The 22431-nt window shown below is 40.1% G+C and overlaps 1 protein-coding gene across 1 annotated transcript in view; it reads right to left on the bottom strand.

The window, feature by feature from the left end:
* Positions 1–3576: 3576 nt before the first annotated feature.
* The window catches only part of ASIC5 (acid sensing ion channel subunit family member 5), a 54469-nt gene continuing 35614 nt past the window's right edge, over positions 3577–22431 (bottom strand). Inside the window, exons 9-10 of the mRNA XM_070769216.1 lie at positions 6824–6915; positions 3577–3767 (exon numbers count right to left, since the gene is read on the bottom strand). Coding sequence (XP_070625317.1) covers positions 3577–3767; positions 6824–6915 — 283 coding nt within the window. The remainder of the gene's footprint in view (positions 3768–6823; positions 6916–22431) is intronic.

The raw sequence follows: 22431 nt of genomic DNA, 5'->3' as shown, positions 1-22431 counted from the left end.
GACCACATGGGAAAGGAATACACCATCTTCCTACCTATTATTACGTAGCTGGGACATCTCTGTGCTCATTTACATTCATTTGCCAATTAACCAGCTCCAGGGTCAGAACAAGCAAGCCTCAGCCTTCACATCCCACATTCCCTCTGAGGCAGCCATGGGGTTTTCCAGGCGGGCATCTCATAAGCTGCTCTGATTCTCCTTCAGAATTCTGACAGAGATTTCCAAAATCACCTTCCTCATTGAGAGAAATTCCTGATCTTCCAATTATTGTGGGCCCATTTGACTGGCCACACATATCTATAAATATCCAAGTATTGTTCTGGAGTGGGAATCCCGAGGGTCAGGCTCCCCAGTGAGCCTTCTGTTTTCCCAGTGTGTGGACTCACTTTTACCTTCTGCAACCAAAGTGTCACCCTCTAAGTCTGAAGGGAGGCTGGTTTCCAAACGGACTTTCAGTTAAGAATTTTCCATCAGTACCTCAGGCAGCTGCTTTGAGATAGCAGAGAGGGGATTGTAACGTTTAGGGCATAGAGCAATAGGAGCTGGCCACTGAGGAGATTTTGTTTACTGGCTTTATTTTTTACTTGTAATATTTACTTGTTGAGTTTCAGAATATAAGTTCTGTGCATCATTTTTATACACCATGTTCATTTTTTAATTTTCATTTTTAAATTAATTTTTGTTGGCGAATAGTTGATTTATAATGTTGTGCTAGTTTCTACTGCACAGCAAAGTGAATCAGCTATACATATACATATACCTCCTCTTTTTTGGATTTCCTTCCCATTTAGGTCATGACAGAGCACTGAGAACAGTTCCCGGAAATTAGTTTTATACACAGTATCAGTAGTGTGTATATGTCAGTCCCAATCTCCCAGTTCATCCCATTCTATCCCCTTACCCGTCTTGGTGTCCATATGTTTGTTCTCTATGACTGTGTCTCTATTTCTGTTTTGCAAATAACATCATCTATACCATTTTTACATTTCATATATGTGCAATAATTGTTTTTCTCTTTATGACTTATCTAACTCTGTATAACAGTCATATATATATCCATTCACGTCTCTACAAATAGCACAATTTTGTTCTTTTTATGGTTGAGTACTATTCCATTGTATATATGTAGCTTCTTTATCCACTCCTCTGTTGATGGACCGTTAAGTTGCTTCCATGTCCTGGCTATTGTAAATGGTGCTGCAGTGAACATTGGGGTGCATGTATCTGAATTGTGGTTTTCTCTGTGTATATGCCCAGGAATGGGATTGCTAAATCATATGCAATGTGTATGCTGGGTTCTATTTTTAGTTTTTTAAGGAACCTCCATACTGGCTTTAAATGCACAGCTACAAACTGGTTTTGGATACAATGTTCTTCTTCCCTTCCCTCCATGTGCTCCAGAGTCGCCATCAAATGGGCTCCCTGGGTACAATTTCCATTGCATGAGTGACTCTGCTGAGTTGCTCTGTCTTTATTGGAAAGTCCTTCTGATATTGCAGTTATGAGGGGACTTAGATGTCTCAGTGGCAGGATATATCTTCAATAAAACCTGGTAATACATCAACAATTGACTCCTGAAAGAATTCTAAGTAGTTGCTGCATCTGGTGACTGACAATCCTAAATTTTCAGTATTTTATGCTGAGATTTGATATTAAATTTCTACCAAAGACTCTAATCTGCATATATCCATTTTCTGATACTTCCAAAAAGATTCTTGCTTTAATTAAAGTTACAGTAGTCACTGTGGATGGAAATCGGGCAATTCTAGAGGTTCTCAAATAAAAATGGAGCAAAAGGTGAAACTGACTTATTTAAGTGATAAGCCTCTAGTGGCAAAGCCCTCTATCTTATGTGATAAATGTATCATTAGAGGGCTTTTTCTTTCTTGCTCCCCAACCCACAATTTCTTGTTTACCCTAATGCCTTCCACTGCAGCAGCACTGCATCCTCCAAACTGTCCTTTCAGCTTTAGGATATTGCCTTCTGCAGCTTCAGCTTTCTTTATGGCTTCATCCCTTCTTAAGAGGAGGTTTGTATTAGGGACTCAAACCTTTATCCACATCCACCATCACTCTCTTCAGTGTTGTATCACTTGAGGGTGACCCATTACTGGCTGTCATGTCACAAATATGGGTTTGCTTGTTTCCACAATATTTAAAATGCTTCAGAAGGACTAGTCCTTTTTTTTTTTTTTTTTTTTGGGCAAGGGGTAGAGTTGCAATTTTGACTTTCAAAGCAAAATATCTCTATGTGGCTACCTTCATCAATCCCCAAAGAAGTAACACTCATAAATGAATACTCATCTCAAGGACTCTTCTCCATTTCATTTTCTTCTTCATTCCATTGCATTTACTCTCTGACTATTTGCCCTTGATTATTTAAGCAAAGAAATGAAGAAAACAGATTCCCAGATGGGTGATGGTACCTTTCAGCCACATGGTCCAACTCTCATCTGCCCTATAACCATGTGCTGTTTATTTATTTATTTTTGAAAATTTTAATTTAGTTAGTTACTTTTGGCTGTGCTGGATCTTCGCTGCTGCTCAGGCTTTTCTCTAGTTGTGGCAAACAGGGGTTACTCTCTAGTTGCATTGGGCAGGCTTCTCATTGCGGTAGCTTCTTTTGCTGCAGAGTATGGGCTCTAGGGTGTGCGGGCTTTAGTAGTCGTGGTTCTAGGACTCAGTAGTTGCAACTCCCGGGCTCTGGAGCACAGGCTCAATTGTTGTGGTGCACCAGCTTAGTTGCTACACAGTATGTGGGAATTTCCTGGACCAGGGATCAAACCCTGTGGCAGGTAGATTCTTTACCACTGGACCTCCAGGGATGCCCCCCAACCCCTGACACATGCTATTTAGATGGTGCATTTAATAACAGAGTCACAAAGAGAAGAGTAGACTAACTGCCTTAGGGATGATGACAGAACAGCAAATCTTGAATTTCCTCCCGAAATTAAAGAAGTATACATAGATATTAGAGATAAACACTGTGTTCTCCCAATATACTACAAATTTACTTTCAAACAGATTTATTTTAAGTATCCACCTGTACAGGAAATAGACATAGATACTGTCCAGAAGTCAGTTGTATAATAGGACTTTCCAGACAAAAGAAAAGAAATCATGTTGACCTTTCCCCAAAATAAAATCTCTCAGAAATTTTATAAAGCACAAATTACATGCACTGTTTCCTGAATAAAGAAGTATCTTGTCTCCTCAAATATAGAGTATCTACCATGTCTAACTTATGTAGTTAATCATAGAGTGTCTTTTCTATTGCACAAGCTTTCAATCATTAAGAAGTATTTTTGAAATGCCTACTATATAATCTCTACTGTTCTGGGTGCTGGGGATTAATCAATTAATTCCATGGTGGAAAAAAACCCAAGACAGTGCCTGTTTCTTTTTTTAATATATAAATCAATATGTATGTGTAATTAAAGACACAGACAGAGATGAAGTATGTATAAAAAGATATCTCCAGGACTATAACATAAAGTTACAAAGCAGTGAATAAGCCATGAGTAAATCTGAAGGTATCATGAAGAGAAGAACAAATGCTTTTGTCCTAAGTGGACATCAGCATACCTCGATGCTGTCTTTATTCCCCAGGTGATTCTGAGGTGCAGGAGCTCCCTGGGCCATTTCAGGGATCTTCAACAAGAACAAAATGCATATCCAGTAGAAATTGGTGAATATATACTCAATAATTTCTATAATTGTAATCACACTGGCCCCACAAAATAGGCCCAGCTGACCACCAACATCTGCTGTAATAAAACCAATAAAGAAAGTGAATAAATCATGCTTATTCCATAAAAAGCAAACTAAACTTTACTAGATTTTAAATTATTTGAAGCTAAAAAGTTAATAATAGCTGATATATGAATATGAGCTAATGGTATTAAGTTTAGCATAAATAATGCAGTAGCAATAAATAATACCTTAGAGTAACATTCACATAATTGTCTCAAAAAAGGGAGCAAAAGAAAACATAAATTCTATTTCCAAAAATACAACTCAAGGACTTTGGAGGGTATTAAATCTCAGCAAATTCATAAAACATCCTAGACAATCACACATTCATTTCTAAGTGGAGAACAGAATGGAGAACAGAAATTGGACACCAGGACAGCCTTACTTGTTAATGATACTTTCCAGAAACAGATTTCCAAGTAGTTTATTACCTCAAGTGTCCAAACAATTTCTTTGTAAGCATTCGCCGTATTTCATTGAACTAAGATGTATGAACACAATACTGCCTTCTTTTTAACAAGTTTTTCAGCATCTATAAGTCTTTATTGTTTGTGCTTTTTTTTGGTGATAAAATGTATATAGTATAGAATTAGCCGTGTTAGTCAGTTTTAAATGTACAATTAAATGTACAATTAAAATGTACAAATTAAAAAAAAAGTTAAATGGAATAGCAAGTTATAACTTTGGTTAAAGAAAAAAAAATGTACAATTCTGTGGCATTAAGTATGTTTCCACTGTCATAGAATCATCACCAGCCTCTGTCTCCAGAACTTTCTCATCTTTCCCAGCAGAAACTCTGTCCTCATTAAATACTGACTCTTCACTGCCCCCTTCCCCAGTCCCTTGCACTCACCACCCTATTTTTTGTCTCTGTGAATCTGACTCCTCAAGCACTGCCTTTGTAAATAGATTACATTACTAATCTTTTCCTCCTTGCCCTGAGCCATTCTTAGGACAATGTTATTTTTGTAAGGCCTGGTGATGGATTGAGTATGAAAGTGAAAGTTGCTCAGTCCTATCCGACTCTATGTGACCCCATAGACTATACAGTCGATGGAATTCTCCAGGCCAGAATACTGAGTAGATAGCCATTTACTTCTCCAGGGGATCTTCCCAACACAGGAATCAAACCCAGGTCTCCCACATTGTAGGTGGATTCTTTACCAGCTGAGCTACCAGGGAAGCCCATCCAAGAACATTGAGGATTCTGCATTGTGTTGAGGAGATTGGCTCAGCCACCAGGGTTTGACCATGGTCACTTAGCCTGACTCTGATTCCTGTTCTGTCTGTTCCACAACCTCCTCTGAGAGACAGTGAGATCTGGAATTCAGCGGTTAAGTTTGCCAAGGATGGAATGATGGAGGAGTATGAACAGGTGGTGGTTGTACCTTAAATGCAGATTTTACTTTTTCGGGTTCTTTGCAGCCCAGTCTGGGTGGAATTTGTTGCAGAGGTCAGTGACGCTGACATGGGGTTAGATACATCTGAGTGAAGGAAGATGCCGAGTGACCATGAGACCACGTGCTGTGCACTGTACTGTGCCCAGTCATGGCTAATTCTTTGCGACCCCATGGACTGTAGCCCGCCAGGTTCCTCTGTTGTGCACAGAGTTTTCCAGGCAAGAATATTGGAATGGGTTGCCATTTCCTTCTCCAGGGGATCTTTCGAACCCAGGGATGGAACTCATGTCTCTTGAGTCTCCTACATTGGCAGGCGATTCTTTACCACTGCGCCACCTGGGAAGTCCATGAGCCCTGCCTTATTTGTGAGCACCCCGCTGCATTTGCTGGAGACATGTCCAGGGACTGGAAAGGTGTCAGATTTACATGACAAGTGAATGACAAGCACCATGGATTATTTTTCTCCATTGATAAGCTAAACCTTAAATATGAAAGGAAAATAAACTAATAGAAATCTTTTTAAAAATTGAGGAACAGACATTTCTACAAAGAAGACATGCAGATGGCTAACAAACATGAGAAGATGCTCAACATCACTCATTATCAGAGAAATACAAATCAAAACCACAATGAGGTACCATCTCATGCTGGTCAGAATGGCTGCCATCAAAAAGTCTACAAACAATAAATGCTGGAGAGGGTGTGGAGAAAAGGGAACCCTCTTACCCTGTTGGTGGGAATGCAAACTAGTACAGCCACTATGGAGAACAGTGTGGAGATTCCTTAAAAAACTGGAAATAGAACTGCCATATGATGCAGCAACCCCATTACTGGGCACACACACCAAGGAAACCAGAATTGAAAGAGACACGTGTACCCCAGTGTTCATTGCAGCACTGTTTACAATAGCTAGGACATGGAAGCAACCTAGATGTCCATCTCACACACACACACACACACACACACACACACACAGAAGTCGCTCAGTTGTGTCCGACTCTTTGCGACCCCATGGATTGTAGCCCACCAGGCTCCTCGATCCATGGGATTTTCCAGGCATGAATACTGGAGTGGGTTGCTGTTTCCTTCTCCAGATGTCCATCAGCAGATGGATGGATAAGAAAGCTGTGGTGCATATACACAATGGAATATTACTCAGTTATTAAAAAGAATGCATTTGAGTCAGTTCTAATAAGGTAGATGAAACTGGAGCTGATTATACAGAGTGAAGTCAGTCAGAAAGGAAAACACCAATACAGTATATTAACACATATATATGGAATTTAGAAAGATGGCGACGACGACCCTATATGCAAGACAACAAAAGAGGTACAGATATAAAGAATAGACTTTTGGACTCTGTGGGAGAAGGTGAGGGTGGGATGATTTGAGAGAATAGCACTGAAGCATGCATATTACCATATGTGAAACAGATGACCAGTGCAAGTTCGATGCATGAAATAGGGCACTCAAAGCCGGTGCACTGGGACAACCCAGAGGGATGGGATGGGGAGGGAAGGGGGTTGGGGGTTCAGGATGGGGCGACACATGCACACCCATGGCTGATTCAGGTCAATGTGTGTCAAAAACCACCACAAAATTTAAAGTAATTAGCCTTCAATTAAAATAGATATATTTTAAAAAATGAGGAACAGCTAGATAATACTTACCAAGTAACTCAGAGACACTCACTGCTTTTTGCTGCTGGGTTATCTTATAGTTTAAGTCACTATAGTTTATTTCAATATTTACAAGATTCTCCCTGGGGATAAAACAGAGTTAATTGAGCTCAAGATTGTCAGCCAGATTTTTTTTTCAGCTTTTGAATTACTTCCTCTTTTTTTGGTTACTCATATAAACATTGCCCACACTCAAACATGTGCAATATAATTAAATTTATCTATCTTTGATATTTGCCAACTTTCAATCATATGAAAAGAAATCTATGGTTTCTTCTGATATTTTTGACTCTGTCATTTTGACCATGTACTTGAGGTAGGTGGGCAAGCATATTTTACCAAACAGTTAGGTATCTTATTTTGTACCTTTAAAATATTTAGTCCTGAGGGGGAGGAGCTAAGATGGCGGAGGAGTAGGACGGGGAGAACACTTTCTCCCCCACAAATTCATCAAAAGAACATTTAAACGCCGAGTAAATTCCACAAAACAACTTCTGAGAGCCGGCAGAGGACATCAGGCACCCAGAAAAGCAACCCAAGTCTTCGAAAGGAGGTAGGAAAAAATATAAAAGACAAAAAAAGGGACAAAAGAGGGAGGGACAGAGTTCCGTCCTGGGAAGGGAGTCTTAAAAAGAGAGAAGTTTCCAAACACCAGGAAACCTTCTCACTGCCGAATCTGTGCCGAGCCTTGGAAGCACAGAGGGCAACATTACAGGGAGGAAAAATAAATAATTAAAACCCGCACATTGCCAGCCCTACGGTAACTCCCCCAGCGGAGAAGCAGCGCAGACGCCTGCATCTGCCATTAGCAAGCGGGGGCTGGGCAGGCAGGCACGGCGCGGGCTGCATCGCAAGAATCTGGCCTGAATACCCGGAGCGCTATCTGAGTGAAATAATTTGGGCTAGCAAACCAGACTGTGGGATATCTACCACGCGAAAAGCCAGCCCTAACCTATGACACTGCCAGGCCTGTGCACAGAACAAAGGACTGAACAGAGATAGCCGGCGGCAGACCATCCCCCTCCGGTGATAGGCAGCCAGAGCCAGAAGGGGACAATTGCAGCCCCAGAGAGACATTATCTATAAAACTGTAAGCAGGCTTCTTTGCTAACTAAAACTTCTTGGGGGTCTGGACAGTCAACATCTGCCTGAGAAGGTGTGCCGGTGCACAACTAGATAACCGAGAGGAGGGGAGGCGATAAGTCGCAGCAATCGCGTGCGCAAAACATCTCATCACCTGAGCTGCTCGGATCTGGGAAGGGCACAAAACGCAGGCCCAACTGAGAGTCTGCGCCTCTGGGGACTACCCGAATGCCTGAACCTGAGCGGCTTGGACCTGGGAAGTACAGGCAGCCCAGGGCTGGCCGCGGATGGTTCCCGGTGGAGCAACCTAGAGCCTGAGGAGCGTGGGCAGAGAGGCCACATGCGTGGTGAAGCGGGGGCAGACCCAGTGTGGCTGAGGCACTCTGAGCACACGACAGTGTTATTTGTTTGCAGCATCCCTCCCTACCTCCCCTCAGCGCGACTGAACAAGTGAGCCTAAAAAAAAAAAAAGTGTCCTCCACCGTCCCCTTTGTGTCAGGGCGGAAACCAGACACTGAAGAGACCAGCAAACAGAAGAAACTATAACAGAGGGAACCGCCTTGGAAGCTACAGGCAATATATTAAAACGCTGTGGTTACTACTATCTACATAGGAAGGGGCCTATAGATCTTGAGAAATATAAGTCGGACCAAGGAATTAGCCAAAAATGAACTGAACCCACAATACTCACAACAAAACCGGAGAAAGTCCTAGATATATTTTTACTATTTGTACGATCATTCTTTCTTTCTTTTTTTTTTTTAATTAAAAAAAATTTTAAGTCCTCTATTATTTCTTTAATTTCCACTTTTATAACCGATTACTTTGCAAAAAAAAGAGAAGACCCTATTTTTTTTAAAGCAAACTTCATATATATTTTTTTATATAATTTTTTGACCTGTTTTTTCCCTTCTTTTCTTTAACATTGTATTTTTGAAATTCCAAACTCTACTCTAGATTTTTAATTTTAGCTTTTTAGTATTTGTTATCAATTTTGTACCTATAGTTTTTTTTTATATATAATTTCTGTGACCCTTTTTTCTTTTTTCTTTTTCTTTTTCTCTATTTCTTTCTCTTCTTCTTTTAAATAACATTGTATATCTGAAATCCCAAACTCTACTCTAGATTTTTAATTTATGCTTTTTGGTATTTGTTATCAATTTTGTACCTGTATTTTTTTTTATAATTTATGCGACTTTGTTTGTTCTTGTTTGTTTTTTTTTTCTCTCTCTCTCTCTCTTTCTTTTTCTTCTTCTTTTTTTAACATTGTATTTTTTAAATTCCAAACTCTACTCTAGATTTTTAACTTTTGCTTTTTGGTATTAGTTATAAATTTTGTACCTATATTTTCTTTATAACTTTCACGACCTTGTTTGTTTTTGTTTGTTCGTTTTTTTCTCGCTTTCTTTTCCTTCTTTTCTTTAACATCGTATTTTTGAAATTCCAAACTCTACTCTAGATTTTTAATTTTTGCTTTTATGTATTTGTTACCAATTTTGTACCTTTAAGAACTCAATCTTCAGTACCCATTTTTCACTAGGAAGTGAGATTACTGGCTTAACTGCTTTCTCTCCCTTTGGACTCTCCTTTTTCTCCACCAGGTCGCCTGTGTCTCCTCCCTAACCCCTCTCTACTCTACCCAACTCTGTGAATTTCTGTGTGTTCCAGACGGTGGAGAACACTTAGGGAACTGATTACTGGCTGGATCTGTCTCCCTCCTTTTCATTCCCCTCATTTATCCTCCTGGCCACCTCTGCCACCTTCCTCCTTCTTCTCTTCTCTGTATAACTCTGTGAACAACTCTGAGTGGTCCAGTTGTGGAGTGCACATAAGGAAGAGATTACTGAATAGCCCACTCTCTCCTCTATTGATTCCACCTCATCTCATTCGGGTCACCTCTTACTCCCTCCTCACTCTTCTCTTCTCCATATAACACTGTAAACCTCTCTGGGTGAAACAAGTTTCAGGGCAAGACATGCCAAGCAAATTCTCCAGCAGCAAGGAACACAGCCCTGAGCTCCAAGATACAGGCAGCCCAAAGTCACCCCAAAACCATAGACATCCCATAACTCATTACTGGACATTTCATTGCACTCCAGAGAGAAGAAATACAGCTCCACTCACCAGAACACCGACACAAGCTTCCCTAACCAAGAAACCTTGACAAGCCACCTGTACAAACCCACACAGAGCGAGGAAACGCCACAATAAAGAGAACTCCACAAACTGCCAGAATACAGAAAGGACACCCCAAACTCAGCAATTTAAACAAGATGAAGAGAGAGAGGAATACCCAGCAGATAAAGGAACAGGATAAATGCCCACCAAACCAAACAAAAGAGGAAGAGATAGGGAATCTACCTGATAAAGAATTCCGAATAATGATAGTGAAATTGATCCAAAATCTTGAAATCAAAATGGAATCACAGATAAATAGCTTGGAGACAAAGATTGAGAAGATGCAAGAAAGGCTTAACAAGGACCTAGAAGAAATAAAAGAGAGTCAGTATAAAATGAACAATGCAATAAATGAAATTAAAAACACTCTGGCGGCAACAAATAGTAGAATAACAGAGGCAGAAGATAGGATTAGTGAATTAGAAGATAGAATGGTATAAATAAATGAATCAGAGAGGATAAAAGAAAAATGAATTAAAAGAAATGAGGACAATCTCAGAGACCTCCAGGACAATATTAAATGCTACAACATTCGAATCATAGGAGTCCCAGAAGAAGAAGACAAAAAGAAAGACCATGAGAAAATACTTGAGGAGATAATAGTTGAAAACTTCCCTAAAATGGGGAAGGAGATAATCACCCAAGTCCAAGAAACCCAGAGAGTTCCAAACAGGATAAACCCAAGGCGAAGCACCCCAAGACACATATTAATCAAATTAACAAAGATCAAACACAAAGAACAAATATTAAAAGCAGCAAGGGAAAAACAACAAATAACACACAAGGGAATTCCCATAAGGATAACAGCTGATCTTTCAATAGAAACTCTTCAAGCCAGGAGGGAATGGCAAGACATACTTAAAATGATGAAAGAAAATAACCTACAGCTCATATTATTGTACCCAGCAAGGATCTCATTCAAATATGAAGGAGAAATCAAAAGCTTCTCAGACAAGAAAAAGCTTAGAGAATTCAGCACCACCAAACCAGCTCTCCAACAAATACTAAAGGATATTCTCTAGACAGGAAACACAAAAACGGTGTATAAATTCGAACCCAAAACAATAAAGTAAATGGCAATGGGATCATACTTATCAGTAATTACCTTAAACGTAAATGGGTTGAATGCCCCAACCAAAAGACAAAGACTGGCTGAATGGATACAAAAATAAGACCCCTACATGTGTTGTCTACAAGAGACCCACCTCAAAACAGGGGACACATACAGACTGAAAGTGAAGGGCTGTAAAAAGATTTTCCATGCAAACAGGGACCAAAAGAAAGCAGGAGTAGCAATACTTATATCAGATAAAATAGACTTTAAAACAAAGGCTGTGAAAAGAGACAAAGATGGTCACTACATAATGATCAAAGGATCAATCCAAGAAGAAAATATAACAATTATAAATATATATGCACCCAACACGGGAGCACCGCAATATGTAAGAAAAATGCTAACAAGTGTGAAAGGAGAAATTAACAATAACACAATAATAGTGGGAGACTTTAATACCCCACTCACACCTATGGATAGATCAACTAAACAGAAAATTAACAAGGAAACACAAACGTTAAACGATACAATAGACCAGTTATACCTAATTGATATCTATAGGACATTTCATCCCAAAACAATGAATTTCACCTTTTTCTCAAGCGCACATGGAACCTTCTCCAGGATAGATCACATCCTGGGCCATAAATCTAGCCTTGGTAAATTCAAAAAAATAGAAATCATTCCAAGCATCTTTTCTGACCACAATGCAGTAAGATTAGATCTCAATTACAGGAGAAAAACTATTAAAAATTCCAACATATGGAGGCTAAACAACATGCTGCTGGATAACCAACAAATCACAGAAGAAATAAAAAAAAATCAAAATTTGCATAGAAACAAATGAAAATGAACACACAACAACTCAAAACCTGTGGGACACTTTGAAAGCAGTCCTAAGGGGAAAGTTCATAGCAATACAGGCATACCTCAAGAAACAAGAAAAAAGCCAAATAAATAACCTAACCCTACACCTAAAGCAACTAGAAAAGGAAGAATTGAAGAACCCCAGGGTTAGTAGAAGGAAAGAAATCTTAAAAATTAGGGCAGAAATAAATGCAAAAGAAACAAAAGAGACCATAGCAAAAATCAACAAAGCCAAAAGCTGGTTCTTTGAAAGGATAAATAAAATTGACAAACCATTAGCCAGACTCATCAAGAAACAAAGGGAGAAAAATCAAATCAATAAAATTAGAAATGAAAATGGAGAGATCACAACAGACAACACAGAAATACAAAGGATCATAAGAGACTACTATCAACAATTATATGCCAATAAAATGGACAACGTGGAAGAAATGGACAAATTCTTAGAAAAGTACAACTTTCCAAAACTTGACCAGGAAGAAATAGAAAATCTTAACAGACCCATGACAAGCACGGAAATTGAAACTGTAATCAAAAATCTTCCAGCAAACAAAAGCCCAGGTCCAGACGGCTTCACAGCTGAATTCTACCAAAAATTTAGAGAAGAGCTAACACCTATCCTGCTCAAACTCTTCCAGAAAATTGCAGAGGAAGGTAAACTTCCAAACTCATTCTATGAGGCCACCATCACCCTAATACCGAAACCTGACAAAGATCCCACAAAAAAAGAAAACTACAGGCCAATATCACTGATGAACATAGATGCAAAAATCCTTAACAAAATTCTAGCAATCAGAATCCAACAACACATTAAAAAGATCATACACCATGACCAAGTGGGCTTTATCCCAGGGATGCAGGGATTCTTCAATATCCACAAATCAATCAATGTAATACACCACATTAACAAATTGAAAAATAAAAACCATATGATTATGTCAATTGATGCAGAGAAAGCCTTTGACAAAATTCAACATCCATTTATGATAATAACTCTCCAGAAAGCAGAAATAGAAGGAACATACCTCAACATAATAAAAGCTATATATGACAAACCCACAGCGAACATTATCCTCAATGGTGAAAAATTGAAAGCATTTCCTCTAAAGTCAGGAACAAGACAAGGGTGCCCACTTTCACCATTACTATTCAACATAGTTTTGGAAGTTTTGGCCACAGCAATCAGAGCAGAAAAAGAAATAAAAGGAATCCAAATTGGAAAAGAGGAAGTAAAACTCACTATTTGCAGATGACATGATCCTCTACATAGAAAACCCTAAAGACTCCACCAGAAAGTTACTAGAACTAATCAATGATTATAGTAAAGTTGCAGGATATAAAATCAACACACAGAAATCCCTTGCATTCCTATACACTAATAATGAGAAAACAGAAAGAGAAATTAAGGAAACAATTCCATTCACCATTGCAACGGAAAGAATAAAATACTTAGGAATATATCTACCTAAAGAAACCAAAGACCTATATATAGAAAACTATAAAACACTGGTGAAAGAAATCAAAGAGGACACTAATAGATGGAGAAATATATCATGTTCATGGATTGAAAGAATCAATATAGTGAAAATGAGTATACTACCCAAAGCAATTTATAGATTCAATGCAATCCCTATCAAGCTACCAACGGTATTCTTCACAGAGCTAGAACAAATAATTTCACAATTTGTATGGAAATACAAAAAACCTCGAATAGCCAAAGCTATCTTGAGAAAGAAGAATGGAACTGGAGGAATCAACCTACCTGACTTCAGGCTCTATTACAAAGCCACAGTTATCAAGACAGTATGGTACTGGCACGAAGACAGAAATATTGATCAATGGAACAAAATAGAAAGCCCAGAGATAAATCCATGCACATATGGACACCTTATCTTTGACAAAGGAGGCAAGAATATACAATGGATTAAAGACAATCTCTTTAACAAGTGGTGCTGGGAAAACTGGTGGACCACTTGTAAAAGAATGAAACTAGAGCACTTTCTAACACCATACACAAAAATAAACTCAAAATGGATTAAAGATCTCAACGTAAGACCAGAAACTATAAAACTCCTAGAGGAGAACATAGGCAAAACACTCTCCGACATACGTCACAGCAGGATCCTCTATGACCCACCTCCCAGAATATTGGAAATAAAAGCAAAAATAAACAAATGGGACCTAATTAAACTTAAAAGCTTCTGCACAACAAAGGAAACTATTAGCAAGGTGAAAAGGCAGCCTTCAGAATGGGAGAAAATAATAGCAAATGAAGCAACGGACAAACAACTCATCTCAAAAATATACAAGCAACTCCTACAGCTCAACTCCAGAAAAATAAATGACCCAATCAAAAAATGGGCCAAAGAACTAAATAGACACTTCTCCAAAGAAGACATACAGATGGCTAACAAACACATGAAAAGATGCTCAATATCACTCATTATCAGAGAAATGCAAATCAAAACCACTATGAGGTACCATTTCATGCCAGTCAGAATGGCTGCGATCCATAAGTCTACAAGCAATAAATGCTGGAGAGGGTGTGGAGAAAAGGGAACCCTCTTACACTGTTGGTGGGAATGCAAACTAGTACAGCCACTATGGAGAACAGTGTGGAGATTCCTTAAAAAACTGGAATAGAACTTTCTTATGATCCAGCAATCCCACTGCTGGGCATACACACTGAGGAAACCTGAAGGGAAAGAGACACGTGTACCCCAATGTTCATCGCAGCACTGTTTATAATGGCCAGGACATGGAAGCAACCTAGATGTCCATCAGCAGATGAATGGATAAGACAGCTGTGGTACATATACATAATGGAGTATTACTCAGCTATTAAAAAGAATACATTTGAATCAGTTCTAATGAGATGGATGAAACTGGAACCTATTATACAGAGTGAAGTAAGCCAGAAAGAAAAACACCAATACAGTATAGTAACGCATATATATGGAATTTAGAAAGACGGTAACAATAACCCTGTACGAGACAGCAAAAGAGACACTGATGTGTAAATCAGTCTTATGGACTCTGTGGGAGAGGGAGAGGGTGGGGAGATTTGGGAGAATGATGTTGAAACATGTATAATATCATGTATGAAACGAGTCGCCAGTCCGGGTTCAATGCACGATACTGGATGCTTGGGGCTGGTGCACTGGGACGACCCAGAGGGAGGGTATGGGGAGGGAGGAGGGAGGAGGGTTCAGGATGGGTAACACAGGTATACCTGTGGCGGATTCATTTCGATATTTGGCAAAACTAATACAATATTGTAAAGTTTAAAAATAAAATAAAATAAAAATATTTAGTCCTAAGTTATGTTGCCCTGTTTACAGCATCAAACCTTACTTCTATCACCACTCACATCCACAGCTGGGTGTTGTTTTTGCTTTGGCTCTGTCTCTTCATTATTTCTGGAGTTATTTCTCCACTGATCTCCAGTAGCATATTGGGCACCTACCAACCTGGGGAGTTCATCTTTCAGTGTCCCATCTTTTTGCCTTTTCATACTGTTCATGGGGTTCTCAAGGCAAGAATACTGAAGTGGTTTGCCATTCCCTTCACCAGTGGACCACATTCGAAATCAGATTGAATGTTTTCTTTGCACCCAAAGATGGAGAAGCTCTATATAGTCAGTGAAAACAAGACTGGGAGCTGACTGTGGCTCAGATCATGAACTCCTTGTTGCCAAATTCAGACTTGCCAAATTGAAGAAAGTAGGGAAAACCACTAGACCATTCAGGTATGACCTATATCATATCCCTTATGATTATACAGTGGAAGTGAGAAATGGATTTAAGGGACTAGATCTGATAGAGTGCCTGATGATCTATGGACGGAGTTTCGTGACATTGTACAGGAGACAGAGATCAAGACCATCCCAAAGAAAAAGAAATGCAAAGAAGCAAAATGGCTGTCTGAGGAGGCCTTACAAATAACTGTGAAAAGAAGAAAAGCGAAAAGTTAGGAGAAAAGGAAAGATATTCCCATTTGAATGCAGAGTTCCAAAGAATAGCAAGGAGAGATAAGAAAGCCTTCCTCAGTGATCAATGCAAAGAAATAGAGGAAAACAATAGAATGGGAAAGACTAGAGATCCCCTTGAGAAAATTAGAGATACCAAGGGACCATTTCATGCAAAGATGGGCTCAATAAAGGACAGAAATGGTATGGACTTAACAGAAGCAAAAGATATTAAGAAGAGGTGGCAAGAATACACAGAAGAACTGTACAAAAATATATTCATGACCCAGTTAATCATGATGGTGTGATCACTCACCTAGAGCCAGACATCCTGGAATGTAAAGTCAAGTGGGCCTTAGGAAACATCACTATGAAAAAAGCTAGTGGAGGTGATGGAATGCCAGTTGAGCTATTTCAAATCCTGAAAGATGATGCTGTGAAAGTGTTGCACTCAATATGCCAGCAAATTTGGAAAACTCGGCAGTGGCCACAGGACTGGAAAAGGTCAGTTTTCATTCCAATCCCAAAGAAAGGCAATGCCAAAGAATGCTCAAACTACTGCACAATTGCATTCGTCTCACACACTAGTAAAGTAATGCTCAAAATTCTCCAAGTCAGGCTTCAGCAATACGTGAACCATGAACTTTCAGATGTACAAGCTGGTTTTAGAAAAGGCAGAGGAACCAGAGATCAAATTGCCAACATCCACTGGATCATGGAGAAAGCAAAAGAGTTCCAGAAAAACATCTACTTCTGCTTTATTGACTATGCCAAAGCCTTTGACTGTGTGGATCACAATCAACTGTGGAAAATTCTGAAAGAGATGGGAATACCAGACCACCTGACCTGCCTCTTGATAAATCTGAATGCAGGTCAGGAAGCAACTGGACATGGAACAACAGACTGTTTCCGAATAGGAAAAGGAGTACATCAAGGCTGTATATTGTCACCGTGCTTATTTAACTTATATGCAGAGTACATCATGAGAAATGCTGGGCTGGACGAAGCACAAGCTGGAATCAAGATTGGAGTTGCCGGGAGAAATATCAATAACCTCAGATATGTAGATGACACCACCCTTATGGCAGAAAGTGAAGAAGAACTAAAGAGCCTCTTGATGAAAGTGAAAGAGGAGAGTGGAAAAGTTGGCGTAAAGATCAACATTCAGAAAACTAGTATCATGGCATCTGGTCCTATCATTTCATGGCAAATAGACGGGAAGCAGTGGAAACAGTGGCTTTATTTTGGGGGGGGCTCCAAAATCACTGCAGCTGGTGACCACAGCCAGGAAATTAAAAGACACTAACTCCTTGGAAGGAAAGTTATGACCAACCTAGATAGCATATTAAAAACAGAGACATTACTTTGCCAGGAAAGGTCCATCTCATCAAGACTATGGCTTTTCCAGTAATCTTGTATGGATGTGAGAGTTGGACTATAAAGAAAGCTGAGCACTGAAGAACTGATGCTTTTGAACTGTGGTATTGGAGAAGACTCTTGAGAGTCCCTAGGACTGCAAGGAGTCCAACCAGTCCATCCTAAAGGAGATCAGTCCTGAGTGTTCATTAGAAGGACTGATGCTGGAGCTCAAACTCCAATACTTTGGCCAGTTAATGCGAAGAGTTAAAAAGACCCTGATGCTGGGAAAGATTGAAGGCAGGAGGAGAAGGGGATGACAGAGGATGAGATGGTTGGATGGCATCACCAACTCAGTGGACATGAGTTTGGGTAAACTCTGGGAGCTGGTGAACTCAGGGTAAACTCAGGGACAAGGAGGCCTGGTGTGCTGCAGTTCATGGGGTCGCAAATTGTCGGACACGACTGAGCGACTGAACTGAACTGAACTACGTTGCCCTCTGTTGCCCTGGGCTACCCCCACATTAGGAGAGGTTCTGACCACCTTTTGTGACAGTCTTAGCTGACTTATTCTATTCTCAGCCTTTATTCTAACACGGTAGCCCTCACAGGCACAGACAGAAGGTTTGGCAAATGGTCATTTAATTCCCATTTGACAAAGGTAGTATTTATTTTTGTCTCAGAGGTTGTTTAGTATTGAATTAGACATGACATTGTGTTCAGTACTAATCACTATAGCTACATTTTGAATACATTCATGTCATGTTGGTATTTAGGGAAAATAATTTTTCTCCTGACCTAATAACTTTTCTGTGCTTCATTCCTGAAACTGGAAAAGACATTAAAAGTAAATATCTACTGAGTATATGATTTACAAATGCTTGAGTGTGTGTCTAACTTTAATTCAAATCTGGGTCCTGTTCTTTGTGACTTATGTGGTCCTGGAGAAACCACCTTCTTTTCCCGAGTCTTGGTTGCTTCTTCTGTAGTCAGGATTTCAGTTCTGTGGCAAGAAGCAATTAAATAATATATGCAAAGAACTGACGCAGAACCTGCATATATTGTGCTTTTAATAAGTGGTAGTCATTTACCTCGGAGAAGGCAATGGCACCCCACTCCAGTACTCTTGCCTGGAGAATCCTATGGATGGAGGAGCCTGGAAGGCTGCGGTCCATGGGGTCGCTGAGGGTTGGACACGAATGAGCGACTTCACTTTCACTTTTCACTTTCATGCATTGGAGAAGGAAATGGCAACCCACTCCAGTATTCTTGCCTGGAGAATCCCAGGGACGGGGGAGCCTGGTAGGCTGCCGTCTATGGGGTCGCACAGAATCGGACACGACTGAAGTGACTTAGCCTAGCCTTAGCCTAGTCATTTACCTTACATGATTAGTATTTTGGGCAGAGACTTTTCTCAGTGTTTGCTGGAAATCTTTATATGAAGCCAGAGTGGCTAAATAACTATTTTGAAATAACTCTTATGTACACTTACCATCTTCAGCCCAGACACCACCTTGAAATTCATTAACACATCAAATTGCCTCTTGGTATTCTACTTGATGGTCAACAGATATTTCAAATATTCCAAGTCAAACTTTATATATTTCTTCATTTTTAATGCAATAACACTTCACAGCTAATCCATCAGTAAATATTTGCTTTACTTTCAAATATACCCAGAATCCAACCTCTCACCCATCCACTGAGACCACCTTTGCCTAAACCTCCATCATCTCTCACCTGGATTTTTCCAATCGCTTTCTGATTTCTCCTTCTGCTTCTGACCTTAGTGTACTCCATCTCAACAGATACTCACCCTCCACTCTTCACACAAGAACAAAGGCAATACTTTTGCAACTTGTAAATCATATCACTTTCCTGCTGAGAGCTCACCAGAGACTCACCCTCTATGTTGTTATGAGATTTCTGTCTACCACTGACCTGTTCATGGTGACTGATGTTTGCCCATCCTTGGCTATCATCTGCTCTGCTTCCTGCCACACCAATTTCCAGGCTATTCTGCCCATATACAAGATGCGCTGTCAGTCTAGGACTTTTCTTGGCATGTGGTTTTCCTTCCTAGGGAAGGAAAGTTTTGCCTTTTTCCCATTACTATTGAGACCAGCTCTTATATCACCTTCAGTTCAGTTCAGTTCAGTTGCTCAGTCATGTCCGGCTCTTTGCGACCCCATGAATCACAGCACGCCAGGCCTCCCTGTCCATCATCATCTCCCAGAGTTCACTCAAACTCATGTTCATCGGGTTGGTGATGACATCCAGCCATCTCATCCTCTGTCGTCGCCTTTTCCTCCTGCCCCCAATCCCTCCCAGCATCAGAGTCTTCTCCAATGGGTCAATTCTTCACATGAGGTGGCCAAAGTACTGGAGTTTCAGCTTTAGCATCATTCCTTCCAAAGAACACCCAGGGCTGATCTCCTTTAGAATGGACTGGTTGGATCTCCTTGCAGTCCAAGGGACTCTCAAGAATCTTCTCCAACACCACAGTTCAAAAGCATCAATTCTTTGGCGCTCAGCTTTCTTCACAGTCCAACTCTGGCATGTGGTCTCGCATGACCCCTGGAAAAACCATAGCCTTGACTAGATGGAGCTTTGTTGGCAAAGTAATGTCTCTGCTTTTCAATATGCTATCTAGGTTGTTCATAACTTTTCTTCCAAGGAGTAAGCGTCTTTTAATTTCATGGCTGCAGTCACCATCTGCAGTGATTTTGGAGCCCCCCAAAATAAAGTCTGACACTGTTTCCACTGTTTCCCCATCTATTTGCCATGAAGTGATGGGACCAGATGCCATGATCTTAGTTTTCTGAATGTTGAGCTTTATGCCAACTTTTTCAGTCTCCTCTTTCACTTTCAACAAGAGGCTTTTTAGTTCCTCTTCACTCTGCCATAAGGGTGGTGTCATCTGCATATCTGAGGTTAATGATATTTCCCCAGCAATCTTGATTCCAGCTTGTGCTTCTTCCAGCCCAGCATTTCTCACGATGTACTCTGCATATAAGTTAAATAAGCAGGGTGACAATACACAACCTTGATGTACTCCTTTTCCTATTTGGAACCAGTCTGTTGTTCCATGTCCAGTTCTAACTGTTGCTTCCTGACCTGCATACAGGTTTCTCAAGAGGCAGGTCAGGTGGTCTGGTATTTCCATCTCTTTCAGAATTTTCCACAGTTGATTGTGATCCACACAGTCAAAGGCTTTGGCATAGTCAATAAAGCAGAAGTAGATGTTTTTCTGGAATTCTTTTGCTTTCTCCATGATCCAACAGATGTTGGCAATTTGATCTCTGGTTCCTCTGCCTTTTCTAAAACCAGCTTGAACATCTGGAATTTCATGGTTCACGCATTGCTGAAGAATGACTTGGAGAATTTTGAGCATTACTTTACTTGCGTGTGAGATGAGTGCAATTGTGCAGTAGTTTGAGCATTCTTTGGCATTGCCTTTCTTTGGGATTAGAGTGAAAATTGACCTTTTCCAGTCCTGTGGCCACTGCCGAGTTTTCCAAATTTGCTGGCATATTGAGTGTAGCACTTTCACAGCATCATCTTTCAGGATTTGAAATAGCTCAACTGGAATTCCATCACCTCCACCAGCTTTGCTCATAGTGATGCTTTCTAAGGCCCACTTGACTTCACATTCCAGGATGTCTGGCTCTAGGTGAGTGATCATATCATTGTGATTATCTTGGTTGTGTTCTTTTTTGTACAGTTCTTCTGTGTATTCTTGCCACCTCTTCTTAATATCTTCTGCTTCTGTCAGGTCCATAACATTTCTGTCTTTTATCAAGCCCATCTTTGCATGAAATGTTCCCTTGGTGTCTCTAATTTTCTTGAAGAGATCTCTAGTCTTTCCCATTCTATTGTTTTCCTCTATTTCTTTGCATTGATCGCTGAGGAAGGCTTTCTTATCTCTCCTTGCTATTCTTTGGAACTCTGCATTCAGATGCTTATATCTTTCCTTTTCTCCTTTGTTTTTTGCTTCTCTTCTTTTCACAGCTATTTGTAAGGCCTCCCCAGACAGCCATTTTGCTTTTTTGCATTTTTTCCCCATGGGAATGGTCTTGATCCCTGTCTCCTGTACAATGTCACGAACCTCAGTCCATAGTTCATCAGGCACTCTATCTATCAGATCTAGTACCTTAAATCTGTCTCTCACTTCCACTGTATAATCATAAGGGATTTGATTATCACCTTAAAGCCTAACAATTTTCAAAGTGTGGTTATAGACCCCTACTGTGCATGCCTGCTTAGTCACTCGGTATCACACTCTTTGCAACCTCATAAACTGTAGCCTGCCAGGCTCCTCTGTCCATGGGAGTCTCCAGGCCAGAATACTGGAGTAGGTTGCCATGCCATCCTCCAGGGGGTCTTCCTCACCCAGGGATGGAACTCACACCTCATGGATTGCAGGTGGATTCTTTACCACTTGAGCCATCAGGGAAGCCCACACAGACCCCTAGGGGTCCTTGTTATCTCTTTTGGAAGTTCACAAAGTCAAAATTATTTTCATAAAATACTGACATGTTATCTAACATTTCCACTATGATTATTATTTAAAGAAAGCTGCAGTAGCCACTTTTGATATGAAACATCATTTTCACTTGAAGGAATGGCTGACAAACTATAGTTCTTAAGAATGTGAAATTTGGCAGAGATTTTCACAATAATAAACAAAATGAACTTGTTGCATCAAGGAGAATAACTGATAAGACTTGAGGTCAATAATAAATTTTAAGCTTTTAACTTTTAGGGTAAAGTTAAAATTTTGGAAAATTTATGTCTGCTATGATGAGCTTGATAACTCAATTTTTAAAGACTTTTATGATAGGAAACAGAGAAGGCAATGGCAATCCACTCCAGTACTCTTGCCTGGAAAATCTCATATATGGAGGAGCCTGGTAAGCTGCAGTCCACGGGGTCATTGAGTTGGACACGACTGAGCGACTTCCCTTTCACTTTTCTCTTTCATGCATTGGAGAAGGAAATGGCAACCCCCTCCTGGGTTGCCAGAGCCTGGTGGGCTGCCATCTCTGGGATTGCACAGAGTCGGACATGACTGAAGGGACTTAACAGCAGCAG

This window comes from Bos indicus, chromosome 17 (assembly GCF_029378745.1).
Source record: "Bos indicus isolate NIAB-ARS_2022 breed Sahiwal x Tharparkar chromosome 17, NIAB-ARS_B.indTharparkar_mat_pri_1.0, whole genome shotgun sequence".
Classification (NCBI taxonomy): Eukaryota; Metazoa; Chordata; class Mammalia; order Artiodactyla; family Bovidae; genus Bos; species Bos indicus.
Note: the sequence above shows the minus strand (reverse complement) of the source record. Positions and strands in the feature narration are given on the sequence as shown.